At 41.3% G+C, this 21,843-nt stretch overlaps 1 protein-coding gene across 1 annotated transcript in view; it reads left to right on the top strand.

Annotated features, from left to right (window-relative positions):
• AIG1 (androgen induced 1) overlaps positions 1 to 21,843 on the top strand; it is a 78,801-nt gene that overhangs the window by 50,477 nt on the left and 6,481 nt on the right. Inside the window, exons 4-5 of the mRNA XM_083607833.1 lie at positions 17,719 to 17,834; positions 21,444 to 21,607. Of these exons, the coding sequence (XP_083463959.1) occupies positions 17,719 to 17,834; positions 21,444 to 21,607 (280 nt within the window). The remainder of the gene's footprint in view (positions 1 to 17,718; positions 17,835 to 21,443; positions 21,608 to 21,843) is intronic.

The following is a 21,843-nucleotide window of genomic DNA, read 5'->3' on the forward strand; positions in this document are numbered from 1 at the left end:
CATCTTTTTTCTAACCTTCATAAAGATATTCTTCATTAAAAGAAATGTAGTCATTCTACTGTGCTAATTGGAATCAAATTTTCCCCTGTATACTGCCTTACCTATGCCTGGTATGGCAAGGTCCACTGTCAGCATAAAAGCTTGTCCTAGACTGGTTCCAGAAGTCCTAGTCTCCTGACACTAATTCACCTTCATCCTTCTGTCACCCACTCAGAAAAGAAGAGTGAAATACAGATTTTGGAACAACTTGAAACTTTTTGCGGTGGCTCTGTTCTGGTGCCTTGCAGCGTGAGTGCTGTTATAAATAATGAATTGTGAATCTTCAGCTTAATCCCACCGAGAAGACCACAGGGCTGTCAAATGTTCCACTTACTGTACAAGCAGAGCAAAGCAGTTCTATATTTGGATATTTATAAATATAGACCCAAATTAAAATCAAATCATTTCCACCTTTCCTGCTGTCGTCAACAGTATAACCTGTGTGACTAGTTGTTGTGTTTTGTTTTCAAGGAAAGTTGCTCCAAGGATCACTGGATGTTCTCATTACTATCTTCCTCTCTTCTAGAGGACCATCTCAGGAAAGCAGCCATCGTGGGAGAAGGCAGAGATTGTTCAGTTAATGTGGGGACAGTTGATTGTGTATTAATCATATAGCACATTTTATATCATCTGGTGCACTTAAGGCAGGCCTGTAATACAGACCAACACCATTATTCCCATAGTGCAGATGAGGGCCTAAGGCAATAGTAGCTTGCCTAAGTCCACCTGATGTATTTTTGACTGAAGTCATATTTTTATTGGGCATCACGGTTCACCTTTTTAGCCAATATGCCCATTGAAGATGAAAAACCACTTCACAGCTTGTCCCACCAGTGGTACAGTTATCAGCAGTTTAGCTTCTGTGAAAAACAGTGGTCTGGTAGCAAGACCTAAGCAGACAAAAAGAATGTAAGTTTAAGAAACTGCATTTTACATACATGAATTGCTTTGTGTCTGACTTAGGGACATTTGCAACAAGAACAGTCCGTGAAAATACAACCATATCTAGATAATGTGTGTATTCATATGTGTGTAGATTGGTCTGTATCTCCAAATGCCAGTGTTCTACTCTCTTTCAATTATACTATTTTATAATACAGTGATACCTCAGGTTACATGCGCTTCAGGTTACAGACTCCGCTAACCCAGAAATAGTACCTCGGGTTAAGAACTTTGCTTCAGGATGAGAACAGAAATCATGCTCCGGTGGCACAGCAGCAGCAGGAGGCCCCATTAGCTAAAGTGGTGCTTCAGGTTAAGAACAGTATCAGATTAAGAACGGATCTCCGGAACGAATTAAGTAATTAAGCTGAGTTACCACTGTACTTAGCTCATTATTAAGTGGTTAAGGCTTTCCACAAAGAGTTTGTGACTGGGATGGAGCAATGATTGGAAACCAGCTGTAATGGTCCATGCACACAAGTGGCTTAAACTGATCTGCAAGGTGAATATGAATAATGCAATTGACTAGAATTTCCCAATTGTTTGGCACCCCAAGCAGAAGCCTCCTCTGGTAGGTCTATCCCAGATTTGCCCTATTTGGCCATTCTTTTCTTGAAAGCCAAAGCATTCAGGGTTTCGTACTTAAACAAGCGCTTCAGACAGCAAGCAGATTGTAATAGTTAGAAAATCAGGATTGGCTGCTGCTTCCCCCTCTTGCGAATGAGAAATACCACTCTACTTTCTGCATTTTAATATGCTACTTTTTCTCACTCTTGCTCTTAAATGCCAGTTCTTGACTTTTGCCTCCATAAGGATGTCTGTTCTCTGCTGAGGGCTTCCATCGTTCTTGCCCTTGTTATGTGCATGTATGAGAGAGGGCAGCATAAAAGGCTGTCACTGTGTTGTGTTACTAACTTGCCAGTGATTTATGCACTTTTCTACCATCTTGCCCTTCCTGAGTCTGCTGCACGGTCTGTAGGACATATCTCAAGCCAAGCCAAATTGGCAGCCATAAATTTCCATCTCTGCTGTGCCCAGCAGCAGTAGGCATCCGTTCGCTGTGGCATCCTTGGGCCATCTGCTCCAGGTTGTATCCCTTCCACATACCGCTTTTTAAGGCACTATGGATGCAGAGGGTGGGGAAAATAGATGAGATTGATTAGTGCCAAATAATGCAATTCATTTTGCATAAGCACGTCAACTTTTGCCATGACATTTTTGGTAACAATATCAGAAAAGGATATATAATGCTTTCTGTTGTAATTATTTTACATTCTACAATTACTCAACATTTATCTGATTACAAGTGTAGGGTTAATAGACATAAAAAGACATTACTTCACTGATCTATTATTGGCTAAGGAAGGAGAAAGTGTCCAGTTCATATGTATAAGCTGTTGATTATCTCAAGGGTCAAAAACAGTTCTCAAAATGGAGTTTGTTGTGGCAGCTGATGCTTTGTCAAAACAGTTCTCTTAATTTGGAGCTGGAATGGAAGAGTGAAAGAGAAATACTGCTTTTATTTTATTTCTCTGTGGAATTGTCAAGCTTTTGTGGATGTTGTTGTTGTTTTATTTATACCCCACCCATCTGGCTGGGTTTCCCCAGCCACTCTGGGCAGTTTACAGCATATCTAAAAACATAAAACATCAAGCGTTAAAAACCTCCCAATACAGGGTTGCCTTCAGATGTCTTCTAAAAGTTGTGTAATTCTTTGTCTCCTTGACATCTGAAGGGAAGGCGTTCCACAGAGAGGGCACCACTACCTAGAAGGCCCTATTTGCAGATAGGAAGCATCTACTCTGAACTGAGCCAGGCTTAGAGCAAGGGCTTTTGCAAATCTGAGAGGTCAGTGTGGTGTAGTAGTTAGAGCAGGATGGGAACCTCCAGCCCATGGACTCAGTAAGACCCACCAGGGGCCCTAATGTGCCCCACAAAGGCATTTCCTGCAGTCATGCCCTTCTATGCTTGGCATCGTATGCTGTCAGGTGTGGGGCAGCTAAAGCTCCAGCTGTAAAAGTAAAACCAGGAGCCTTCAGGTGTACTTCCAGTGATGTTTGGCAAGCTGAGCTCCTAGCCATTACCTTTTAAATTTGCACCAAACACAAGACCAACTGGGGTTGTTTCCATTACTTCAAGGAAGTTATACATAACTTCAAGGAAGCTCTTCAACCCTGTTTTTAGAGTCTGACTTACAATCTGAAAAGATGTACTAAACTATCTAGCAGTCTATGCCTATGAGTTAGGCAATAATATCTAGCTTAATAGAACACGTTGACATGTCTAGAATCTGAGGAGAACACAATAAAGCATCATCAGTGAATTGAAGCCATGTCTGGAATAAGAAAGGCTATGCAGTTAGTAGATTTCTGCAGTTCCACTATTGCATGGCATCTCATTTGTGCACCGACTCTCTTGTTTGTTTTGCGATGTCAGTACCCACTATTAGAATAATGACTGTGGTGAAGAACTTCCCTCCACCCCTGGATTGCCTCCACCAGTGATGGCAGATGAAGCTCTGACAGCATAGGGCATTCTTTCCCCCCATAGTTGGTCATGGGGAAGCTCTGCTGGGTTGTAGCCAAGATTTGTTCAACATACCACTGTTTTGCTACCACTTTATGTGGGCATTCGCACATGAAAACCCCTATGAATCATTGTCACATTCTTTTCTACCTTGATTTGCTTGTGCCTCTGAAGAGGTCCTTTGCCATATTTCCTATTTTCAGTCCTTCAAAAGATCATGGGCAAGTAGGGGCTGTCTTGCCAAAATGTTTCTCTAGTCCCAGGAGCCTATTTGGGGATCTCATCCGGGAAAGCATGCGAGGGCGTCGCAGCCCTAGTGGCAGGGAGCCATTCCCGGGCATTTAAGAGGAGCAACTGCTTGGCCCAACAGACTGATCATCGTAAGGGCATAAAAGATGAGGTCATGTGGGAAAGCGGTGTAGCTGAGCTGAAAGGAATGTACGATCAAGAAGAAGCCAAGCAAAGATTATTGCTGTGTACAGTCATCTGCACCTGTGACTGTGGAGGTGGGGGGTTGTGACGCTGCTGAACAGACTCGGCAGTTCAAACACAAAAGATTACAGGAATCCTCTTTTGCTTTATTTCCCTTCTTCCCCATCTCTACCAGCAGCCAGTCATCCTAGCCCGTGTGCAGTTAATCTTTGAGAAACCTGAAAAACGTCTTGTACAAGGAAGTAATTTGAGGTTTGCTGTGAATGACCAACTGCTGATAAATACAGGTTCCAAGGGGGTGGGGAGGAAAACAGAAGTTTTCTTTCTCCTATTGCTGATTACCACAAGCTGTCAATTCCTTTCCTGTATATTCTCTAGGAACATAGGAGGTGCCTTATACTGAGAGAGACCATCCGTACATCTGCTCAGTGCAGCCAGAGTGGTGCCCTCCAAATATTTTGGACTACAACTCCCATCATCCCTAGCCATTGATGAAACCTGGCTGGGGCTGATGAATGCTGAAATCCAAAACAAAGCACCATGATGGCTATACCTGGTCTGCACTGATTGGCAGTCACTCTCCAGGGCTTCAAGCAGAGGATATTCCTAGCAAGACCATGGGACCTTCTGCAGATGCTCTGCCACCAAGCTGCAGTCCTTTTGTCACATTCTGTTCCATTGAATGAAAGCCATGGCCCGCCACATGCATGAACACAAATGTGCTGTCCTCATTCCACCTCACGGTGATTTTTGGTTGCTCTGCTTTATGCGGTGTGACCACATTACCATAAAATCAACTTCAAGTAGCTGTTTCTGGCCTGAGCTTTAGGAAGTTCTAGGAAGAGGAAACCCAATGTTTATGGTTCTAAATGGTCAATCTAATCATTATGTTAATAGTGTTGGAAGGCCCAGGCACTGTCTCAAATCATAAACCAGAGGCACCAACTCCTTATTTTGTATGCTCTGTGGTTCAGAGAAGAAAACTCCAGGCCCCAGTGGGAGAGGGGGAGGAGAGAATTTTTTTTTAATGCTGAGGACTACATGGACTGCAGTCCAGCCATGCAAAAGTCATAGATTTCCACACTCAGATACCACACTACACAAGCAGCATTAAATTGATTAGATATTGCCTCAAGTCCTTTTGCAAGGAAGGTATGGAGTAGAGCCGATGAGGGAGGCAGCCTGGGGACAAATAGATATTCATGGAGGGCCACGTTTGGGTCCCTGGCCTGAGGTTCCTGCTGTAAGTACTTCCTGGAAATAGGTGCAGCAATATGCTGCAGCTGGGTGCTGAGAAGTGGATTTGCTGAGTCCGTAAGTCAAGATTTCCTCTGATAGTGAACTTAAAGCACTAACAATAAAATAATAGGGAATGGACTGTCAGTGGACGTCAGTCTAATTTTATCTGGGGGCTGAGAAGACAAAAAGGTGGGGACAGAAAGCAAGAGAGAACCAAAGTATCCCATCTTCTTTGGGCTCTGGTCCTGCCCACTGCTGGTTCCAGCGCCATCCAGTGCTGGCATGTAGTAGACACAGATTACTCCCCAAGAAATGTAGCCGTTATAGGAAATAGTTCACCACCCCTGTTCAAATGATATAGACTCTATATCATAGAGAACCGTTATAGACTAATATAATCTAGGGGACAGAAAGTCAGGTTTAGGTCTGGGAAACCCAGCCTTGACTGTAGTGCTCATTAGGCGGCCTTGGACAAGTCATTCTCTTGTAACGAGCCCCAATGAACTGTGTATATCTTTTTTTCCCTTCTTCTTTTCTTTTTTAGTTTTCTAGAAAATGAGACATGATTAGGAGAGCTTAAATGTAGAACTAGGGCTTCCTAAGTGACAGGGAGCAAGTGCAGGGGTTTGTGACAAGGTTAATATAGTCAGGCAATAAAATTATTTTAGTAGCAGTATTCTGAATTTATTGAAGAGGGGGAATATGTCAGCAGGAAAGGTCAACAAGGCAGAAGCAAAGGCCTGGCAAAGTTGTAGGTACAGAGGGGAGTGCTCCAATTGGAGAACAGCCTTTACCAAAGGTGTCATGGATTTTGAAGACACGCGAACTCAGGACAAAAGGAAGAAACGAGAAGGCACGTTTGGCAAATCCTCATTGTGATCAACTCCTAGCCTATGTCCCCACTGTGGAAGGACATGTGGATCCAGAATTGGTCTCCACAGTCACTTACAGACGCACTGTTAACACCATGTTCATGAAATCACAATTGAAGTATTTAATAACTTTCAGAATGACAATTTACAAATTTGGCTGGATTATCTGCTACTATCCTTTTGCATTGTGGCAACTTGGGAACTTGTTTGAGTGGTGAGGTAAAAAATGGTAAGAATAAATGTTTTAGTTGCCTTTAAAGTCAACTTTTATAGAACGATATGCCTGTGTATGTGTAAAATGTTATGTATATGTAGGGGAGACTGTGTATATGTCAGCACACATGAGGAAGAATTCTAATTAGAAGAAAAGATACAGGAGTTTAGTATGGATGAGGTGTGTTTATGCAGTCCTACAAAGCCAAGCCAATTGTAGGATTTATAATGTCACCACATTTTCTTCCTGTGCAGAAGTGGCATCCATATTATTAATAAAGAGTGACATATTTTCAAGAGAAAGAAGGGCGTCCATTCTCTTGGTTTTGTGAGCCTTGCAGCAGTTTGAACTGTGTTTGAGACCAGATTAAATACCGTGTGAATGGAGACAACTGGATAGTATTGCTATTACAGAGTAGTATACACCAGATGTCAATTCTTATAATGAATGTAGAGCAATGTTATCATGTTAGAGCAATGTAAATAAGGTAGAAACGTATGGAAAGTGTTGGTCAAAAGACCATTTTGAGACTCAGTTGTGTGGTTGCTGCAATACCATTTCGCTCTCAAGCCCTATTAAGTGATAAGGGAGGAAATGGAGCTCGTGTACCACCTCAGCCAAGAGCTCTGCTTTGTACTGTGTTCTGCTTGATCAAATTCAGTAATAATGTCTTCTAATCCTAAAACATTTCCTCTGCTTGGTGACTCCTGCTGTCCTTAGGCAAACACCTTGGGGACTGGAGAGAATAGCTAATTCCAGAGGTGGTGATATGCCTGGAGTTTTCCTCTTTTGATGTCCTCAGGTGTTCCCAAGGTCTTCTGGGGCTCTTTGAGCTCATTCTCAGGTTGCCTTCCTGTTCAGTGCCACCTACCTCTTCAAAGAGCTACTGCTGCTTAGTTATATATGATGAAAAAAACACCCTTTAAAATAGTTGCTGCATTGCTGCACTGTCCTTATTCAGCACTGAAGATGAGGGGAGTCACCAATGAAAATGCACAAGTTCCATCAAAGGTTCAGAATCCAATAGTCAGATGGAAACCTTTTGAGTTTGTTTTTTAATTGATTGCTGCCCTGTGACGCTGTCTTTGTTCCCTGGATGGAACTAAAAGATTGTGGCCTCAGTCATATCATTTTTTTAAAATGGAAAACAGGTGTCTGTTATGGGAATATAGGCAAAGCTACTGAATCTCTTTAGGAGTAACAGATAAGTTTCTTTGTTAGTAGTCTGAAAAAGTGACATAGTAACTCACTTTTACTAACCAGTCCAGAATGAGGGCTGCATCTCATGCTCACTTGCTCTTTTTTTTTTTAAAAAAAAAAAACCATTTCTGTCCCACCTTTGACCACCAGGCAGTTCACGTAATAAATAATAATTAAAATACTACTGGAAAGGGTTCTAAAACCAAAAATCAATGTTAGCAATAAATCCACAGTGAAATTAAAACTTAAATCAGAGACTCAGAACATAGCTGAAACCTGCCAAAAAAAACATGTAATGGACAAAAATTAATTAGACATTGAGAGGTCAGCAATGACTTACCAGAGCTGCCCTATACGCGAGGTTGACTTACAAACCTTCCACACAGAGAGGCACATGTCCACGTAACAAACCTCTAATTAATACAAAATATAATAAAACAGCTGGATTTTATTAATGTTACTAGAGGCATGTTGCCTCCATCAATGATACATGCAGATTTTCACCTCTTTGTACAATAGCCCCAGAATCTGAACCCCACACATAAAAACCTCCTAAAAATTATAATAGTAATACTTCTGGAGATTTGGGGATTGAATATTTGGATCTACTCACAAATCCAAGGGCTATTCTAACACACTGTGGTACTTAGGAATTTGAGCCCTCTTTGGACTACATTCTTCCCTTAAATGGACTGTGCCAAGGTGATCGTCATTGTTGATGGTGTCTTAGGAAGGCATTTGACTTAAGCCTTTGCAAATGTCTCCCAAGCGTCTCATATTATGAGGAATGTTAAACCTTTGGCAAAGTCCTCAGCTTTCTAAATTCTGAAGGGTCTGAAAGACAGAAACGAACAAAATCATTCTCAGCGGGCCTTAAAGCTAGTGGAAAGCCAGCAAAGCACAGATTAATGTATACCAAGAACACCAGTGCGCAGGGCCAACCCATGGAAGAGATTAGATCAGATGGCTCAGGGAACGAAATCACATGATGTGGTTCGGCTGCTGAATCTAAAGGGGTCTGGGCTGAGAAGTAATGGGATAAACCACCATCTGGTAATCATATATAAGTTTTAAGGTGTTTTGCCAGACCTAACACAGGCCAGTTTAGGTTCAGCAATATGGCTTCAGTCCATGCCCTGGGACTGCTGCACTCAGGAGTCACTGAGAAATGGAACTCATAGTAGGACTCTAACCCTATGCTGGGTCATATGAGGCAGGAGTCCATATATTTTAGTGTAGCTTACTTAGCCGAGTAAGCTCCCTTCTCTGAGTCCTGTGTTATATGCACAAAACTCAGGAAGTGGAGGGTGGGGGTGTTTTTACCCTTGAGTTGGGCTCTGGCAGAAGTAGCAATGTGAAGAAAGAGAATGATTGTCCCTCCATTCATTCTATGGAGAATGTAAGGTGGGGCAGGGGGGGAGAGACGGTTGCTTCTTTCCTGCCAACTGAGCTTTTGCATCTACCAGAGGTTATTTCAATTCACAAGCTTCCTATGTGACATCACCCACCATCGCTACTTAGAAAGAAGAAAAGGCAGATTATTGCAGATTGTGTAAAGAGAATGGATTATTACCACGATTCTCATCCATACTTGGCCTTTTAAAAAAACCTGTGCAAGCAGACTCATGTAATGCAAGTTTACCTATCAAAAAGACCTGAAAGACCTATAAAGTCAAAACCAGAAGTAGCATTTTTTCTCCTATCACAGACATTTTCTCTCTCTAATGACTATAATAAATAGGAAGAACTATCTCATTTTCTGAAGAGGTCATTTCCTGTTTTACAACACGACACTATTTCTAATTGTCCCCAAGGATGGGAGAGAGAGCGAGAGCTGCCCATAGATGTCAGTGGAGAAATTAAACAAATCAATGCAGCTGAGAATGGGCACAAGTTTATCTTTCCCCTTCCCCAAAAACTCGGAGGGGGAGACACCCCAAAACAGCCCAGTGAGGGCTGACCACGGGTCAAAGGGCAGGGAGTTCTGATAGATTGTGAGAGGAAGAGAAGGTGGCTGGAATGCAGTGAAAAGATTCCTGAAGAGAAGCACTCCACACTGAAGTATTTTGTTTTAGGGCCCCAGTTGTTTGGTGGTTTGTGTTGTTGCTTTTAAAAGCCATGTGCAGCCTTCTATATAGACTTAAGGCAAATTGCATTAAAAGACAGTAAAACCAGCTAAAATAAGACAATAATAAACTTTTGTCAGCATTCAAAGGTTAGCTGCATTTAAAAGCTAACCCTGTCTAACTTCCAGTTACAGATAGGTAGCCGTGTTGGTCTGCCATAGTCAAAACAAAAAAAATTTTTTCCTTCCAGTAGCACCTTAAAGACCAACTAAGTTAGTTCTTGGTGTGAGCTTTCGTGTGCATGCACACTTCTTCAGATACACTGAAACAGAAGTTGCCAGATCCATTCCCACCACCCTTCTGAGTAATACCCCTCCCCACCTTCTCACTATATAGAAGGATCTGGCAACTTCTGTTTCAGTGTATCTGAAGAAGTGTGCATGCACACGAAAGCTCATACCAAGAACTAACTTAGTTGGTCTTTAAGGTGCTACTGGAAGGAAAAAATTTTTTTGTCCTGTCTAACTTATTATCCAAGGATTACAGAGTTGGTTACTTTAAAACCAAATGTTCTCCTTCACTTTTTAGTGTGTGGAATGTGGGTGGGTGGGATCTACCACATTGTTAGGAGGTGAGTCGGCCTATGCGTGGTCAGAAATAGGCCCTACTGAATGAAATGGGATGAATGTGCATATAATGGCAGCCTGAGAGTGCAAGTGTATGCATGTCTACATAGAAGTAAGTCCAACTGAGGCTGCAGTCCTGTACCCAGTTACCTAAGAGTAAGCTCCAAACAACTCAATAGGACTTATGCTTTGAGTAGATATGTATAGGACTGTGTTGTAAGTGTAGTTTATTCTGAACATTAATTTGTAAGTATAAGAATGAATAGAAATGAGCAACAACCTTTTGTTTTTCCTTCAGAGACATGCAACATTCACAGACATTGAGGTGATGCAGCATACCTGGTCTGATTCTAAATTAGGGAAGTGTTTGGCCATATAGTCAGGAAATACTAATTGTAAGCTACCAGTTCCACACCCAGCGTTAATTAAAACGTGTGTGTGTGACATACATCATACATTACAAAACATGCTTACAAATCTGTACAGTGTTTTGTACTACCCAGGAAAAAAGAGAATGTAGAAAAAGGAATTGCTGGCACTGCCAATGATCTGCATAGCTGTGTTGCCATTGGCTGCAATAAACAGCCCAGAGGTTGCAGACTAGAAGTGTTGAGGGTTGGATTCCATTCTTGATTTACCGTAGATATCCAGTGTTGCAATGATCTTGAATAAGTCGAAGGTATTTATAAATAACTGTGGGATTGTGGCTGGGCTGTCATATTGTCAAAGCATGTTTCTGAAGCAAAATGTAGAAAGCATTCCATTGAAGTGAATGGTTGTCATGCCAGCTGTGGCCTTGCAAGATGGTGCTGGCTGTCCATCTGTTGTTGTCTGGAATCTTCATCTGACAAATGAAGGGATAGTTTTGTTTCCTTACTTCATAGAGGGGCGGGCAGGGGGGAAATGGAGCAACAAGCACCAAACAGCAGGTCGAAGATATTTGTGCATGTTGTGCAAAGATATCAGCTTCACAGAAATACTAGGTGCTTGTATTTTCAGTGTGTGTGCAGCTGTCACTGTGCAATAGGTGCAAAAGTATTCATAAAACAGCCTGACAATATGGAAGCACAGATGAATGACGTAGAGGGGAAATATGCGCCCAGAAAATGTGTTTATCATGTTCTGCTTGACACACAACAAATTACATAATGTCTCAAGAGTATTGTTAATTCTAGGCATTTAATTCCTTCATCTAACATATTACTAAACGCTAAAATCTTCGTTAAATGTGTGTGTGGCTATATATACATAGATAAAGATGTATAATTTTACTTGATGCCATTTGTAATGTCACCCTCTCAAAACCTCCCCTTGTACATATCTGCTTTCAATTTATGTTCAAAGTATACAGAAAGTCTCCTGTACTAATCTTGTCCAACTTTGAAGCCACATAGCTCATGCATGAGGCTGTCAGACATGAGTAGTTGCAGATGTCAGTGCACCAGTGGCAGGAGGCCAAGAAGATGGATTAAGGCTTAGTCAGTAAAAAAAATACATGCCAGCACATCTGAGACACAAGCATTGCAGCACCTCATAAGGAAAATGTGTCGTGACAAGAAATCGATAACCTCTTGGAGCAATTGGTTTATGAAATATTTTTGATTAATTATGCTGAAGCATGTTTGGCAATGTAGCTTGATCCAGCATTAGCTGAATGCTTTTTACACGAAGCAGTGTTGTAACTGGTCTTGTAAGTCAAACAAGATGGTTTAAGTCAACCTTTAAAGTTTCACAGCATAGATTTTAAAATGTCCCTACAGCAGGCTTAATTGCATATATTGGTGGTTGTAGATTTTCACTGATCAATCAAAACAACATTCATTTTAGCAGAAACAAGAGCAAAATAAAATTAGAGCAAGCTTGTTTCTATCTGGAGTGAAGATGCTGTAATGCATCATGCAGGATCTGTCATAGATCAGGCAGGATTAACAATATGTTAATTTGTAAGACTTTACATAATTATCCTTTTAAATGGAAGGGATGCTATTTCAATAACATTTTAGACATTCAAAATAAATTTAGAATCAGGATTGCTGATTTTACTGATAATGTGTGACATTCACCTATTTGTGAGGGTTTCTTGTGATTTAAGAAACAAAATCTTGGACCTATAGCAATTTCAAAAAACTGCTGCTGAAAAATACATATATATATGTAGACATACATATATAGTATCATATACCATGGCTCTGATCCAGAAAGCTTTGTGTGCAGCCCCAGACTGTGTACGTGCTGTGGCACACAGATGTCTCCTTGCAGAAAAGGTGAAGTTTCTAAAATTCAAGATAAAAATACCTCCCTGCCATGGCTTCCCTAGCAACAGCACTCAGTGACACCAGTTTTCTTCCTTCTAATAAGCACTACCCATAGCAACTGCATTGGGAAAGTGCCAGTGATTAAACTGGAGCAAAACACAACGTAGTACATGAAATGCAGCAACAGCTTTTTCTCTCCTCCCCCTTCTCCATCTTGCCAGAAGAGGTACCATTATCTCTGAAACAGTGGTCTTTAGTCCTTGCCTTCGCAACTACCATCTCCTGAGACATTAGGAAGCTGCCATAACTGAAGAACTAATTAGGAGAAGCTGGAACCACAAACTGGCACCCTTTCATAACCTTAAGCATAACTTTTCTCTCAACACATCTAATGCGATTGACAGCTGTTCTTAGGATGCCATTTTTATTTAGACATGCCAATCCAGATGCTCAGAAAGTTGGAGTAATTTCAATCTGTTTTAGTATTTTACCCTTTGTATGTTTTAAAGTATGGCTGTGAATTTTTATTGATTTTATTGTTTTATATTTTTGTAAACTGCTTTGAGATTTTTTTACAATCAAGCAGCATATAAATTTTATGAAATAAATAAATAAAAGAAATAATATTGCCATAGGTCATGAAGAGCTATTTCCATCTTGACAGAAGCAATCTGATTTCTGTCAGCAACTTGGTTTTATAAACTAATTCTGATATATGAAAGACTCTTGAAATAGCAAGATAAGGTCAAGTTTTTCTTTTAAAACTTCAGTTGCAAAAATTCCGCTCTGTCCACTACACTTAACAATATTTTTGATCTCATTCTACTGGCATTTTGTTTGGATATATAATGTAAGTCAAAAGCACAAATCCATAAAAATTGGACACAGCTTTAACTGTGTTGATACAGTTTTTCTTCTGTATGTCTCCTAGTATGCATAAAGTGTTTTTCACAAGCGATGGAGACACACCTTTAACATCTCATGGTGTACTGGTCTATACTTGTGAACAATTGAAGTTGTAGTTCAGGAGTGGAGAATCTCAGGCTCAGAACCCAAATACAGCCCTCCAGCCTCTCATTTTTGTCCTTGCCCACACCCCAACGGTGCAAAACATCTGGCCTACAGCTGTAATTAGCCCTACCAGACATACTGATTTGGGCTGCCCACCATTTTGGCCAAGCCACACCCACTGTCCTTACACCTGATGTCATAGAATGTCATATTGGGGCTTGGGCAAAAGGGGCTTTGTAGGCACTGTCAATGAGCTGTTGGGAAATACTTGAGAAGCATTCACACCCTTTTTTGTTTTGATTTCAAACCTCATGGGTAAAAATGAGTCATCTGACGTAACTGTGATATCAAGTAATTGACATGTAGGAGCCCCTGTCCACCTGCCAAACTTGGCCACCCAGGGGGTGTGGAGATAAAGATTTGGCTGACCAGCCAGATGCATATCCCTACCTCTGTCTTATATCTGGAATGCCTCCTTTATCTCTAATGATGATTCTTACTTGCCTGCATGCAGGATAGAGAGGGGTGTGTGAGTGTGTGTAGAAACTAGCATTTTACATTGACTGCTTTGCCAGCTTTTGCCTCTGGCACCACCAACCAGTAGCACGTGGCTCCTGGAAAAGGTTCTCCTGCCCTGGTGTAGATTAACATATTCAAAATATTCATTCTTAAATTGATTGACCGAACGGGAAAGTGGTTATTGTGGTTGCACTAAGCATTAGTACAGTCTTTATATCCCCAATGAACAGAGTCAGTACTCAATAGGGACCTTAAACATTTAAATATAAGCATAGTGCTCAGCTTGCTGTTTCTGATGGATGGCCTCTCCTGGGGCCTAACTAAATGTTATGTTAAATGTATCACTTGCAGGGATGCCAGTGGAGTTATATATATATATATATATATATATATATATATATATATATATATATGTGTGTGTGTGTGTGTGTGTGTGTGTGTGTGTGTGTAGCCTCTAATCCTGGGTGCAGAAAGATTTCTGTTAGTTTAACCCTTCCCTCTCGTGTTGCAATCACATCAAAAACCACACTCCTGCTTCCCCCATGGTAGTTAGCCATGGGGGCGGGGGGATAGTTGCCAGTGGGAGCATCATTTTTATTGTTCACTGCGGCATGAGGGTGATTTTGCCACAGACACTGCAAAACCGCCCCTCCCTGCATGCTGATGGAAATTGAGGGAGCCCATAGTGACATTCCCAATGTCAACAGTGAACTTTACAGCAGAGTGGGGATTTGAACCTGGGCCTCTCCTATCCTAGCCTGACAACCTAACCACTACAACCAGGACAGACCTTGTCTTGTTCCTGTATCACAGTGGTGCTCACAGGGCAAGGCAGGTGAGTTACAGCAGCACCAAGGATAGTTCCTAGTGAGCAACTTGCTCTGACAAAGGTTAGAAGTGTACTGAGACCTTTAGAGCTGCCTCCGGTCCACCTCTCCTAACTTCACCTTATTTTGTGTAACTAAAGGGCCTCTTAAAGGGCCATCCTCTGGCTTGAAGATAAGCACTTTTCATATGTGCTCCATGGCCTACTGCCTGGTGTGCAGTCTGTAGGGAAGAAGCGCATGGGTGCCAGTAAAGTGCATGGCCTGATTAATATGTTAGTGGAGTGCAGCACTGATGTGGGATCTTCTGTATGATCCAACCATCCTACATGATTTCATTCATTAGTGGAACAGCATACATTGTAGATATTTGGAGAAGCGACAGCCATTGATGTCATGCATGAACTGGGGCTAAGGTTCACTTATGTATACCATCAACATTTGATGGTTGCAATTTGAACTTTTCGTATTGCCTTGTCACCTCATGCTTAATGTTTTTTTCAATGGAGACACTTTACACATTCAGCCTCAATGGAGACACTTTACACATTCAGCTGCAAGAGTCTCTGGATTAAGTAGGTTTGTGATCTAATTATCTGGGTTGTCTTTACTACAAGAAATAAGAAAAAATTACCTATTCTGTATCAGTTATTCTATTCTATACAGAAACTGTAGCAACAGTATTTAGGAAAGGTTTCCCCACCGCCAACTCAATCTCTTATTTTCAGATTTCAATTTTGGCCCCTTAGCAAAGATAGTAGATGTATTCTAGCATACATTGCTTTTGGGCAACCACCTCCCGTTTCAGTGAGATTTGTGCAAGTCCCTTTGAAATGGCCAGCAGTTGCAGTGCAGTAGTGGTTCTGACTTGTGCCCATTGCCACAGCTGCAGTTGCACTGTATGCAGTTGCACTTTATATATTGTTTTGTCAAAGCAACAGTGAAGAGCAAAGAGTGATCTACTATGCCACTCTGTTTATTTCAGATTTAGTGTATCCTCCGTAGCTATAACGCTGCGGAAGAAAGGAGGTTGCATTAAAAAAGGAAGTGTTGCTAAATACCCACAAAGCATTAACCTCCTACATCGATTTAATTTGTTATCTCTGATTCCTGTGTTTTCCAAGTCATCGTCACAACACTGGCCTTTACTTAGATAATATACTGCTAACACCCATGAACTATGCAATAATAATTAATGAAGTGCTTGCGGCTACTGCAGAGAGTGCATCCTGTGTCTCAGTTAACGGTAATAATCCTCCATAAAAGGATGAGTGCTACTACCAGGACTCTTATCCTCAGCGGGGTTCAGACTTACTCATGGATTCCCATTAACTAGACACCCACTTTGAATATCTTGCTTTTCCATTATAGATATAATAAGGTATCATCCGTCTCATGAAACACGTTCTTCTCAATAGCAGTTTCAGATGGTGAAAGTTTTACCAATGGTACTTCTGCAGTAGTATCACTTTTTTAAAAACCCAGAGATGGCTAGATTGACACTGTTATGTGTAACATATCACTGATTCTCACTGCACCTGTTTCCTAAAACTTGCAAAAATTATTATATTTTGGGTGGAACAGACTGTTGCAAGAAACCCTTAACTGTTCCTATGCCATGTTTCTTTTTGTCTTCTTCCCAGCTAAATGTGTTATAATGGCATAGGTGTTTCGTGCGTCTTTTAAAGCTCTTCTGTTGAAAAATCATCAGCATAAGGTATAAGACAGTATGTGACATGATGCCCACGTGCTGTGCATTTTGCCTTCCCCATGGCATTAGAGATGAGAGCAGAGAAATGCACAGTCTAATGGCATACTATCTGGGGTTGTCCTTTGCAAATGGCTATGTTCACACATAACTTTGGCCTTGGTAACCCATATGAATAGGGGTTGTGTGCTAGTGCATGTAGCCTGATAACTCCTACCTTGCTCTTCCATTTTCATGATCATGTCAGCAAACTACTAGGTGGAGCGCTTGGCATGGTGTCTGGTCGTAGGATCACCCTTCGTTTCACCCTAATAAGCACATGGTTGTTAAAGCAAGAACAATCATGATTTAAGGTGGTTAGGGATTGTGTATGTGCTGGGGTAAAACAAATCACAATCCCAGTTTAGGCTGTTGTGCTAAGCTGTCCACTTTGTGGTTTGTTTATCTACTCACACGAAGGGAGGAGCAAAGTAGGACCATTCAGTCTACTTGCACTAGCGTGCAATTCTTGCACATTGTAGCTTATTAAACCATAGTTTTGTGGTCTAGAGTTATGTGCAAATGGGGCCATTGGTGGGAAGAAGAAAGAATTGAATGGTAGCAGTAACTGCTAAGCAGTTCCATGTTTCTTCTAATAGCTAGCTCCACCCTTTGCATATAATGTTCTTTTCCCAATAAGTCCACTATTATTGGTTTACTATTCAGTTAACCTCCTGATCACAGCTTGCAGCATCTAAATGCTTAGATTTATGCTGATTCTGCCCTATTAGCTGTGAACCTGAAACCACAAAATACAGCTCAGCAGGAATCAAGTTTCTCCTCTGCCAGAGGACAGACTGACTGTTCCTGTTTTATTGAAAATGTTGATCGAAGCAGCCTTTTTCTAGGTAAGCTTAAAAAAGAAAGATGTCTTTGAAAATCTTCTGCCATATCCTAAAAAGATGTTGGACATTATCCAGTTAAAGTTAAGCACTTCTAGGGCTGGAATCCTAAACGCTAAGGAGTAAACCCTATTGACCACAGTGAAACTTACTTCGGATGAAATGCAACAGAATTGTGCTGTATCCCATTAATTTCAGTGGAAGAGTTAAGCCTTACTGTTCAGCTAGAATGGAAATGGTTAAGTTTAGTTGTAAAGTGCTCATTACTTATAGGTTATCCTAGAAATATTCGATAATATTTTTATTATGGACATTTGGAAAGTTCTTGCATGAACTGTTTTCTACCATTTTGTTTTCATCCTAGCATACAACCGTTTTGCCTTTTATATTAATTGAGATGAGAACAACACATCATGAATATCCCAGCAGGACCTGTGGCTTGGTTGCTGTGTGCACCTTTTCAGTTGGCTACATATTGTGGTAAGAGATACCTTTTCACGTTGTGAAATCTGATTATCTATTTCATTGTGGACATAACCACAGATATACATGCAGGTCCCGCTTTCCAAACACAGTATTCCCAGGAAATTGTTCGTTAGATGAGTGTTCACATAACAAGCTGATGATTTCCATTCTTTCCTATGAGGCCATTTCTTAGCCATGATCTCTCTCCCCCTTCCCGTTATGGTTTTTCCTTAAAATGGCTGCAGCCAACCATCAAAAGAAACAAAGGAAAAACTGTTTTGTATCTATCCTGCTCTCTGATTCTCTCCGATCTCCCCTACACTCACCGCCCCCATAGTATCTGCCTGAAAATGGCTGCTGCCAAACCGCCAAACACAAGCAAGTAAGGAAGCAGGCAAACTTTGACTGTTTGGATATCTGAACTCATGGAGTATATAGCAAAGCTTGGCATAATTTTTGTGTTTGGATAAGTGAATTTTCACATAACAAGTGGGTGGATAATGGGACCTGCGTGTACTGCTTGCTTTGTCTTGTGTCTATGCTGAGGGCTTTCTGATACTATATAGATCTCTCATACACATACCCTTAGTCAAGCATCTGTTTCCACCAAGCGTGAGCATTTCCCCTTGCACTTTTAATGTATCCATTCATTTATCTTAGCTTCTTCCTGGCGTTCAGATCAGCTAGGCCGTATCACAGATTGGAAATGTAAAACCATCACATGAGTTTGAAGCATGTATATTTAGAAGTACCCTTAATCTGTAAGTAAGCATGATAGGAAAAGCTGTTGATAGATCTGGAGATATTTATTTATGTATTCTGTTCCTTCTACCAATGCTTACTCATCAATCATGCAGTAAGACGTTTCAGGATTATTTCCAGAATTTGAAACTTGTCATAATAATTCAAGATGCCTGAACTAAAGCTCTGGTTACCTAACGCAGTTGTTCCCAATTGGTGGTCTGCGGATATCAACCTTTCAAAAGTAGGGGGTCCATGGCTTGGCTTTTGAAAAACAGGGATTCTAGAGTACTTAGCTAATTGGGAACCATTGACCTAAAGGATTTCCTTTCCCTTATGTCCTACTGTAGTTTTGAAGACTGACCAAAAGCACTCTCCTGACTACAATCCACTGGGGGCCACAGTCTGCTGGGGAGTTAGATTTCTTACATGCTTGAGGACAGCTATGTGTACTTGGCCTTTGCCTGTAAAGGTAGAAAGCTAAAGTCTGAGACATGAGCATAATCCGTAAAACAAAAAACCATTTACCGTATTTTTCGCCCTATAGGACGCACTTTTTCCCCTCCAAAAATGAAGAGGAAATGTGTGTGCGTCCTATGGGGCGAATGCAGGCTTTCGCTGAAGCCTGGAGAGCGAAAGGGGTCGGTGCACACCGACCCCTCTCGCTCTCCAGGCTTCAGGAGAGCCCCACTGCCAGCCCCGCAAACTCGGGGGACAGCGGGAGAGGCGCAGCGCATCTTTCCCGCTGTCCCCCGACTTGGTTAAAAGGCTGGCGGGGGGGAGAAGCCTGCTCCTCCAGCCCCGCAAGCTCCCAGCTTCGGCATGGCTCTGGGTCCCGTTCTGGGGGCTGGGGGAGGGGGAAGCTCGGACTTCTCCCACCCCAGCCCCGCGCCTGGGGGGGGGAAATAAAAATGTTTTCCTTTATTTCCCCCCCAAAAATCCAGGTGCGTCCTATGGGCCAGTGCATCCTATAGGGCGAAAAATACGGTACGTTTTCTACATATCCTTATGATAATGTGAAATATTACAGCCATGTGTATTTAAATTAAAATATCCTTTCACCTCATTTGACGAGATTTACGTTTAGTATACTTTCCCTGAAGTTCTAGTTTTTGTTCTTCTTTCCTTCTAAGGAATACTTAGCACTAAATGGTCTGCTTTTTTTCTAAACCTTGCAAATGGTAGAGATTCAACAAAATGGCTCTGGCCTTGCACTCTAAAGTGTGCCTTAATGCATGTTCCCTTGTGCTTATCTAATAATGAGATTGGACAGGAATTGCAATGTTAAAGACATTCATTAGAATTAATAACAACTAATCTTGTGCAGAAGCTTTATGCCTAAGGTTGATCAGCCCATTATTGTGCAGTATTGAGTTAGCATGTTTTCAAGGACAATGAACTCCTTAACAAAGGCCATTGGGTAATGTTTCCATGGTTGCACTGCTACTTTTCCTTCTCACATTTGTAATATAGACAATGCAGGACTACTCATAATGCTGTCAGTCCAGAGAAGGGCAGGATGGAAGGATTCTAGTGTAATATGCAGGGGTGGGTTCTGTGTTTAAATGATGTCAGCCTGGGTAGTCATAGGTGGTTCTGAAGCCTGTTCTTGAAGTGGCACATAAATTGACTTGCTCTTTCCCATTTAACTTTGGTAATAATTACTTTCCATTTGCTTGTTCAGTTGCTCTGGGGTCAAGCATGCAAAACCTAAATGGAAAACTTGCTTTGCAATTACCATGCTGCGGGAATCCCAATGGTGTAGTGTAGGGATTAGTCACTGAAGGTCCTTGGACCAGTCATGGTCTTGTGGAACAAGCTCTTGTTCTTAATCCTGGGTGGATCTACACTCATGGTTTTTAATGCTAAAAAAGTGTTATGGAGTGGTTCTGATAACCATATAGCCACATGGCATTCTTTTTTAATGTTAATAATGTGTTATTAAAGTGTGACACCAGAGGGTGCTGCAGAGCAACCCCCTTCCAAATATAGGTAGACCTTGTGGAATGGGACTTTCAGCCTTGATGGTATTTTTAAATATTGTTCTAATAACATTTAAAAGGTGAGTGTAGATCCAGCCCCTGTCTTTGCTCCTGTACTGATACATGTAAAGCTTGTGAATCAAATCCTGATTCATGCTTCCTGCTCCCTCCTCTCTTTCCGCCCCCAAAGTGTCATGGTTTCCCAAGCTTGTTTATTCCTTCTTCTTTTTTACTTTCCCACACTGGCAATGGAATCTCCTACCAATCATCAATAAACTGAAAGAGAGATTGAAAAGAATCTACATCTTCATATGTGCATGTTTTGTCTGGTTCCAGCTTGCTTCTATAAAGGTTTCCAGGATATACATCCATAATAGATACTTATGGTACATTTTAGGGAGTAACTTCTTCCCCATAAGTCTCCTCATCTGTTCATGTAATCAGGTGAGATCCTGCTTCCCATGCCTCTGCCTCCTTAAGTTAAGCTTGTTGCTACAAGGAACAGAGCTTTCTCTGTAGTGGCACCTTCATTGCATCCTCTTCCCAAGGAGCCCTACCTGGTTTACTGTCATAAACCTTCCCCCCCCCCCAATCCATTGCTGCAAGAATCCCTCAGTCAGAAGAAAGGAACCTTTGGATCCAACCCATTGTTAGTGTTATTAACACTACAGCCCAGTTGCCATTTGCATAATGGTAAGCCACATTTATATCTTTTTTTCAAAACCATTCAAAAAGGGTGGGTGGATGTTTCGTAGATGTATACCAAAATCTCACTAAACATAATCAATAGAGTTTATTTCTAAATAGGCATAGGATTCTGCTCATAGAAAAAAAGTTCTTGCTATTGTATAATTTTATTTATTTAAAGAAAACTTCTGATTTCTCTCTGTATTTATATTAGGGTCTGTTGGATTTATCATGTAACAGGTGTTTGGGTGTACCCTCTCTTGGAGTACCTTGGCTCAGGTGCTAAAATTATCTTCTTTGCTACTGTAACTGCAATAATTAACATCTTCTACTTGCTGGGTGAGATCCTAAACAACTGCATCTGGGATACACAAAAATGTGAGTATTATTTTGAGAAGCACTGATGTAACTATGAAACAAGGGCTGATTCACATATTGCCATGGACATTGTAAAGTTCTCTGAGAGTGACTCCACCATGTCTTTTTCATGTGTTTAAATTCTGTCACTTGGTGGTTATTCCATACAATGTTACTTGGTCAGGAAAAAAAAACCCCATAAATTTTCTACCATTTCAATCTAATCTGGTAGCATTCAGTTATTTCCCATTGCTGCA

Source organism: Podarcis filfolensis (assembly GCF_964270895.1).
Source record: "Podarcis filfolensis genome assembly, chromosome: 3".
NCBI classification, from domain to species: domain Eukaryota; kingdom Metazoa; phylum Chordata; class Lepidosauria; order Squamata; family Lacertidae; genus Podarcis; species Podarcis filfolensis.